This window comes from Frankliniella occidentalis, unplaced genomic scaffold, assembly GCF_000697945.3.
Source record: "Frankliniella occidentalis isolate FOCC.00 unplaced genomic scaffold, Focc_3.1 Scaffold7, whole genome shotgun sequence".
NCBI classification, from domain to species: Eukaryota; Metazoa; Arthropoda; class Insecta; order Thysanoptera; family Thripidae; genus Frankliniella; species Frankliniella occidentalis.
This window is the reverse complement of record NW_026267137.1, coordinates 2,417,036-2,425,300: the sequence shown is the minus strand read 5'-3', so window position 1 is coordinate 2,425,300 and position 8,265 is coordinate 2,417,036. Positions and strand designations below refer to the sequence as shown.

Below are 8,265 nucleotides of genomic sequence, written 5' to 3'. Positions count from 1 at the left end.
TTACAATGAAAGAGAAAATAATTTTGCATGACCAGAATTTTAAAATAAATTAAATAGGACTTGCTCGACCATTATAGTCCCAGACTAGAGCTAGTGCTACATGACGTCACTACTGTCGCTCGCAGTCGCTGTCACTCCGGCCGGCCGGCCACATTCCCTCAAGCCCACCCTGTTCTGCCGGCGGCTGCAACGAGTATCGTAGCGAGACGACGCGACAGTTTCGACGACAAACCTTCGAATCCGAACTTGGGTACGGACTTTGTTGTGAGTACGGCGACAAACGTCTTTCTTCTCGATGAAGCTGATGACGAATTACATCAACTATTTGTGTTCCATACGTCATGCGTGCTGCAGAAACGCCAAAGAGAGGTTAGGAGCCCCCTGCTAGTTTAGATTTACGAGGCCACCAGTCCCCACCAGCCTTTTCAAACGGACTCGCGTTAAAGTGATGCACCCCGCCAATCTAGATTTTAAAGCTAGTGACGTACTTTTGCAAAAATTTAGTTGGGAAAGACAACAGTGTGGTTGCCTACTCGCTTCCTTTATCTTCCTCTTGCGAATCGCAGGGTTAGGGTTGTGCTGATTGGTACCTGTCGAAATACGCGGTTTGCGACCACCCCCACGGAGAATCGCGAACCGCGGAGTCCTTTCGCGTGGTATGGTCGCTCGAACCCCCCCCCCCCCCCAAGGTGTAATAATTCTAGTATCTATTACACCTTACCCCCCCCCCCTCCTTTCCCCCTTTCCCACTTGTGCCTCCTCCTCCCTTCTGCTCCCTCTCCCCTTCCTACTTCCCGCACACTCTCCTGCTGTTTCAAACCCTTCAAACCGCGTTGTTTCTGAACCGCATATGCAGTGATGGGTTTCAATTTCAAGCCTGAAACGTGACAGCAGTGCTGAGTACACGCAGTCGTGGAGTGTATTTATTGGCTATCTTAACGATGCGACGGCTTAATAAACATTGTGATCTGCTCCAGGACCTACCATGGAGTGCAACGTGTGTGCGGAGGCGTTCAACAAAAATGAACGCTTGCCCAAGGTGGTTGTACCGTGCGTGCACTCTGCGTGTCTGAAGTGTCTCCAGGAAATGGACGGGAAAATGTGCCCGACGTGCGGTGACGTGCGTACCCGCTCATCACTCTGATCAGTATGTCTTTCGCGTTATTGTGACTAAAGTCTCACCCCCTTTTTCAGCCATTCCTCGGTGACCCGGTAAGGCTCCCCAACAACTACACGGTGCTGCAAATGCTCCAAAACTCAGTGGACATGTGAGTGTGGGTTGGTGATCGCATGCGCGAGGGCAGAGTCGCATCAGATCAACATCGTCAGAATTTGGTCACCGTGATTGACATGACGTAATTTTGCAATCACGATACCTAAATTTTTATTCTGACTTCCCATTGATGTCGACTTGACGAATCTCTGTCCCTTGCGACGACCGTGCCGTTTGACGTGCGCCTCACGTCTCGTGACCTCCCCGTGTTCTCCGCAGGCCCGACAAGACCCGCGGTTGGTGTTCGGAGTGCTGCGCCCTGGCCACGCCCCGGTGCTGGGAGCAACACCACGTCCTGGCCGTGGGAGCAGCTCTCGGGCAACGCGTACAGGACGTCCTGTCGCAGGCTGATGCGCAGCTAGACGGCTTGAAGGATCGGCGCGAGGAGGAGCAGGCCTCGCAGGCCCTCACCAACCTGGCCGCGCTCACCGGCGAGTCCTGGACACTGACGCTGCGGGGGGCGCGCCGCTCGCTCTCGGTGTCGCTCGGGGACGCCGATGACCCCGTGACCAAGGCCCTCTTGCTCCTCGTCGCTGTCAGGGGAGAGCTGATGGAGGTGCCACAAAAAGTGAGGGAATGATCACGCAGACGAGCTTTCTTCAGTCAGGTTCCCGTTGTTGAATGATTTTTGGAAAAACGGTTGTATTGCCAGGACGCGGACAAGGAAGGCAGCGATTCAACCACCCATGTTGTCGATTGTAAGAAGAAAATTTGCTCCAGTGCTCGGGCTGTCTACAAGGAGCTGATCTCAAAGATGTTTGGAGGGGTAAGTCAAGTCTTTGGTTAAGATTTCTGACCCTCTTTGAAGGTCTTGGTTTGGAGCCACAATTACATTGGTTACATGGGTGGTTGCCAAGATTAAAATTCAATAATTTCTTTGTAAAATTTTACCTTCTCCTTACCAGCAGGCAGAGAGGCTGCTCATGTCCGGCACCGACGAGAACCTCGGGGTCCTGCAGGCCGCCGCGCCCACCTTGGAGCGCCTGAGTGTGAGCCTGCCAACGCCGGCCGTCCTGCGGGCGGTGCACGCCATGCCGCGGCTGAGGAGGCTGCGCGTGTACGGCGGCAGTCAGGACATCTGCAAGCCGGACGCCCCTGTCGGCGCCCTGGCGGCACTTCCAGACGCGCCTGCGACTCTGCAGTGGCTCGAAGTGCAGTCCCCGCGCCCGGCCCTGCTGCGGTTCCTGCTGCCGGCCCATCGTCTCAACCTCGAGGTGCTGCGGCTGGAGTCGCAGGGCTCCGCGCGCGCGCGCATGTCGTGCTACCACCTGTTCTCTCTGCTGGAGCAGTGCGACTTCCAGGCGCTGCGCAGGCTCGAGCTCAACGACATGATGGCCAACACGTTCGACGGCGACGACGAGACGCACCGGAAGGAGGACTGCGCACGCCAGCGCGACACCCTGCGGCCGGTGCTGCCCGCGGCAGCCGAGGTGCTGTGCGTCCAGTGCGATCGGTCAGTCAGAAAGTGGGAATACTTGTGAGCGCATCTCTCGGAGTTCGGGTGAGTCCATTTCGTCCATTTCGGCTCGGGGCACAGCCGCCACCTGCGGCCCTCCTCGCCATTTTCGGGCGGACCTTTGAGTCGAAGGCCGATCAGGTCGACACCCTTCCCCCCCTCCACCTGCAAACACCTGTGACTCCCCTGCTATCTCGTGAAGCAGACAAAGGTGGAGTCCCGTCCCCCGTTTACAGTTTGACCCTTGCAACTCCTCGCCTGCGACTAGCTGACCTGTAAGATGTAAGCTCTGGCCTACAATAGCACATATGCTATGATGACAAATTATAGGTTGCTCAACAGTTTCTATCAGAATTTATGTTTTAAAGTTTTTTGCTAATCACTTAGTTCTTGTATGTTTTAAATTTTTTGATAATCACTTGGTTCTTGTGTGTTTTAAATTTTTCTGATAATCACTTGGATATTGTGTTTTAAATTTTTCTGATGATCACCTAGTAATTGTGTGTTTTAAATTTTTACTGCTATTAAAGGCACATTTTGCAACTCGTAAAGATTTTTCGCTCCCGACGTTTCAAAAAGAAAAATTATTAACGTAAAAAAAGAAAAGAGATCGTGAGGTGGAGGTGAGGCTATATTCCATGGGTCGTTCACGTGACGCCCTGAAGTGTCGTCAGACGCACATCGCCCCCACTCAAATAACTGTTAACATATCGAGGCGACAAGTCGTTATCTCGAGTCGATTCCATGATGATTTAGACGCGTTGCGGACGCAACGTGCGAGCCGCCGGCACAGAGGGTTCCCTTCCCTTCCATCCTGTTATCCCGTCTGATCTAGTCGGAGCCAGGGAGGGGGGGGGGGGGGGGGGGGGGGTCACCAGAGATTACCCCCGACCCCTCTCGGAAGTGCAGCGATCTTAGTATGAGCTTTCGGTTACAGCCACGAGGTTACAGCTGTAACGTTGTGTTGTGGACCGGATGAATCACCACACCTGTCCAGTTTTTTCATCCGTTCTCCGGCGCAGGCTCACGGCGCTGCCCGTTGGAGTCCAGAGCCGAAATCTCAATCTCTTGACCTAACTGCGTTAATTCAAACTTTGCCGCCTTTCGCGCGCGCGCCAGCGCGCCTGCGGGGCGGGCAACCCATCCGACCCGCGGGCGCCGCCGCCGCGCCGGGCAGCCCGCGGGGCAACCTGCCGGGTGGGCTAGGTGGGGTGCTCGGTGGGGTGCTCCGGCGGCGCCCCGTGGTGTGCTTTCACCCGTCAGCTGTTGGATCAGCTGATAGCAGTGCTGCACCGAGAGGTGCCGCAGCGGGGGCGGGGGCGACCCTGAGAGCGTCAACAAGACAAAACGGTCCATGATGCGGAAAGGGGGGGATAACTGAAAACTGCGCGTCAGTTTGGAGGGGAAACGAAGAACCAAGTTTCTAAGTGCCTTTTCTTCTTCGTGTGCTAAAGGGGCCCAGCTCAGCATGTGATGTGCTCGACTCGGGGGGAAGGGCGCTCGACGCCACCATGGAGCCGTGCGCCCGCCGAGTCGAGCATAGGCAAACCCGCTGTGCTGGGGCGCGTGGTGAACCACCCTGCGGCAGGGTCGGGTGCCAAGTGCCGGGCGCCCGGGGAAAAAAGGGGGGGGAGGGGGTAATTAGCCCTCAGAAAGAAGCATAAGACCAAAAGGGGGAGGGGGGTCGAAATTGATTCTTTTTTTTAGTCCCTGGAAGTCACTTTCTCACCCTATCGTCAAGTCCGCGGCGCCTGCCCGGTAGAACAAAAAGAACATGCTCCGTACTCAGACCTAGCGACAAACGAACAAGTCACAGATACGTAATTCAATAAACTCGGTTTGACGCGATCCGATTTACTTGGGTCAAAATTTGTTCCTATCTCATGTTGACGCGAATGCAATATCGTGTAGACTTGGATTCTGTGGCTTGATCGTGACGTGTCCGCCCGCGCAGGGCTGCCGGGGCCGGGCCGGCCGGGCCGGGGTAAGCTCCCTCCGATACAGTACGCGCGTGCAGCCTTCATGTCTTGTCGGGTGGCGTGTCTGTCTGGCACGCTATAAATAAAGGCGCTATCTCATTATTTGCGGAGGGCGGCTCTGGCTCTACTTAAAATTACACACCACCCTTTTGGGACTCTATTAAAAATAAAAGGATGGCTATCTGGGGATCTGAGTATTTAAATACTTGCCCCCCCCCCCTTCCCTGCCGACATTGTTATTTTTATACAGCACCCCCCCATTACTGTTTCTTTCAGAGGGCAAATTTCTGTTGGCAATGATCGTTTTTACAGTGACATTCGCTGGTGATGCGATGTGAGGTTTAAAATGAGATTTTTTTTCCAACTCCTGTTCTTTTATTTCTGCTCGTAAATGTTTTTTTGCGTTGCACAGGCTATCTCTCTAGACGATTATATTCCCAGTTCTAAATTTCCTTGTTGACGTTTGTTGCATCAACTCCAGTACTCGCGCGACATTTCGACCTTAGACGCTTAATCAGAGATGCCTGGCCCGTCAAGAGACCGGCGGCCGTTCCCTATCGCCTCTCGTGGTGTATACCCCCCCCCCCCCCCCCCGTTTTCCCCCCGACATCCGAAATGTAAAGGACATCGTGGAGGACATCGGGGCGTGGTGATTTGCATTGCCGCCCTCCTATCCTCGCCCGCCCGCGCACAAGACTGCCTCGTCCTCCCTGACATGGCGCGTTATTTAAATATAGAGTAGTAGTAAACTAAACCCGCGGAGCGGAAGTTAGGTTAGGTAAGGCTTCTGGCTGCATACAGTTATATACTCTGCGCTCTTGAAATGTGCCGTCAGAGAGTCCTTTTGCGGCATTATGAAATAAGCCCGCCTCGCTTTTTCCAGCGGCCTTCCCCGATACGCGGGGTCCTCTTCTCCATTACCCGCGGCTCGCCAGAGGTGATCTTACTGTACTACGCGCCCCGCGACGCCATGTCCATGTCCCGACTGTTCCGACTAATCGGCGGGCCGCTCGGCGCTGCTGCCTCCGGATCGCGGGCCGCGGGTGGCGAGTGGACAAACAAGTTTGAGGTGATTATTGCCAATACGTGGACTTCGGACCCTCGAATTAGTACCTCCTGCCGCGCAGCCCCCCCACCACCCCTCCTCCTCCCTCCCCACAGTCGCCGTATCACCATTGGATTACTCCGAGGGCTACGTGTCTTCTCTTTTTCTCTGGCTTTCCTTATCCCCACTGCCCCTCTCTCTATCTCTCTCGCTCTGTCTCTCAGTCTGTCTGTCTCTCTCACTCCCTCACTCGCACGTGTCCCCTCACTTCGAGGACTCGCTGTGGCATATACAATAATAATCAAAGCGCCCCGATAAAAATCGACGACGCTTTGCGGGGCGGGGCGGGGCGGGGCGGGGCGGGGGCGTAAGCGACCAGGACAGGTGTCGGCGGAAGTCTTATCGCTGTCGCCGGCTTGTAGTGCGTCCCCGCCCCACCCCGCCCCACCTGCCAGATAGCATCTGCGACCAACTACTTGTTGTTGCCAGTGGTGGTGGGGTCCCGCTGCTAGGCCGGGCCGGGCGGTCGCTGCAGGGAGGCGCGTACCCAGGCCGAAAAACTGAATCTTAATCGCGATCAAGCGGGTGTGGTGCCCCCCCCCCCACCCCTCACACTTTCCCCTCTCCTCCACCTTCACCCTTTCCACTACCTACGAATCTCGGTGCGGGGTGCACTGCGCTGCCATTCACCAGAGGATACACCTGGGATCTTTCCCTGACCAAACGAGTCGACTTCAGCAGTTCACACTCTGCCAATCACGAGCGCAGCAGCCACGCACTGCTCGTTGTCAAAAAAGGGTAATAGAGGCCGGGGAACAGCAAATTGAACTATGATAGCGCTTATCCCACTCCGAGTGGCGCATGTGTACGTGCAGAGGGGGGAGGGGGGGGGCGACAGTGTTAGTGGCTGTATATCTTTTATTTACCTGCGCCGTAGACCAACGCCCGGGCCGCCACCCCCGCTACTACTCCCGCCGCGACGGGGGACGCACTGGCGGCAAGGGGATTCACCGCGGCCACCACCACAACCTGAACCAAGGGGAAGCTTCCTACCCCCTCCTGCCCCTCGCTTGCAGTGCCCCCTCCCCCCTTCCTCCCTCCCTTCCCCTCCGATGCTGTTGACTGCAGTGATAAAGACTGCCGCCGACTACGGCGGCGACGGCGGCGATGAGGAGGCGGGCTGAAGGGAAGAAGTCGAAGAAGAAGAAGAGGAGGCAGAATGATAAGGCGAGATAAGTCGGGGCCAAAGCGACTCTTCGGGGACGGAGACACACTCCCAGGCGGAGGGAGGCATCACCGGGGCGTGTCCAAAGCAGACGACGCGACACCGACGCGACACCGACGCTGCTGCTGCTGCTGCTGCTGCTGCGCCCGCTGCCACCGCCATCGTAGCCACCGCCGCTGCATCCACCACCGCCGCCGCCGGTGCCGCGACCGGCCCCGCGGAAGGGTTTGACGTGCACCTGAATGGGGCTCGGCTGGTCCTGCTCCGGACTCCAGCGCCGACACCTCCAGCGCCACCAGCAGGACCGCGAGGATTAGTGACCGTGTTTGTCGAGTGCAGGTAGAAGTGGAGTGTGGTGGTGGTAGTGACCTCACCGCCGGTGCCAGCCAAACAGCCGGGCAAACAACAAACAGCATCCCCCCTAAGTGTGGGCGTGTGTGTGTGTGCGTGCGCGCGCGAGGACCGCCGCCCGGTGTCCTGTGCGGGTGTTTACGGGGACATCCCCCCGTCGTCGGCGAGGTGATCGTCGCGCCGGCGCGTCCCGGACGCTGTGACGCGAGCCCCTTCTTACGCCACCACGCGCCGTGCGCCTGGCCGCCGTCGAATTTCCCGCCTTCGGTGGCCTCCCGGGTGGCTGCCTGCGGGCGGCAGCATGCTGGGCGCCTCGCCCGCCTCCATCGCGTCAACCGTCAACGGGAACGTGCCAGCGGCGACAGTCGGCTCCGGGGGCGTGATCGTGGCCACGGCCGCCGTCACCGCGGCCATCATGTCAGGTGAGTGTCTCACAACACCGGGCACTGGGCACTAGGGTGTGGGGAGAGGTTACACACCAGTCAATCTTTCTCTCCCTGCTTTAGTTCATGAGTATGATGTAATGCAGTGCCACTGACGATGGGGGATATATTTCGCCTTCAGTCTATGTTCATTTCTGTAAACGGGATAGTTGATGGTGCTCAACAGAGTTGAATAAGAAATGAGTGGGCTCGAGGCTCGAGTGTTCGTTAAGGTCTGCAGGTCTACGCCGACATGAGCTGTTTTCAATTTACCCGCGCTTTGTTTTGCGCATGCCCAGGAGCCCAATGCCATGAAGGCAGTTGGCGCGGGGTATCGCCTTGTTTCTGCGGCTATACTCCGCGATAAACAGATACCCCGACCGCGGGCAAGAGATCGATGTGCACTTGACAAGAAGGAGGCAGTGCGGGGGGTATCTCGACCCGACTTCGCGATTTGGACGGGAGACTCTGGCGGCGCGTCCTCGCTGCCGCCAGGCAGGCAGGGACCTCAACC

General features: G+C 57.1%; 1 protein-coding gene across 4 annotated transcripts; it reads left to right on the top strand.

Moving 5' to 3' along the window:
• The first annotated feature begins 58 nt into the window (after nt 1–58).
• On the top strand, nt 59–3,280 carry LOC113206659 (uncharacterized). Of its 4 annotated transcripts, none has more exons than XM_052272825.1 (6): nt 65–250; nt 978–1,120; nt 1,195–1,268; nt 1,493–1,841; nt 1,926–2,039; nt 2,182–3,280. In XM_052272825.1, exons 2-6 carry the CDS (start codon nt 986–988, stop codon nt 2,752–2,754), a joined length of 1,245 nt encoding a protein of 414 aa, XP_052128785.1. In that variant the 5' UTR covers nt 65–250; nt 978–985; the 3' UTR covers nt 2,755–3,280. The 4 variants fall into 4 exon arrangements, with proteins under 4 accessions (XP_052128787.1, XP_052128785.1, XP_026278625.2 ...); XM_026422840.2 differs by having other exon boundaries at nt 66–250; nt 2,179–3,280; XM_052272823.1 differs by having other exon boundaries at nt 66–264; nt 2,179–3,280.
• The last annotated feature ends 4,985 nt before the right edge of the window (nt 3,281–8,265 follow it).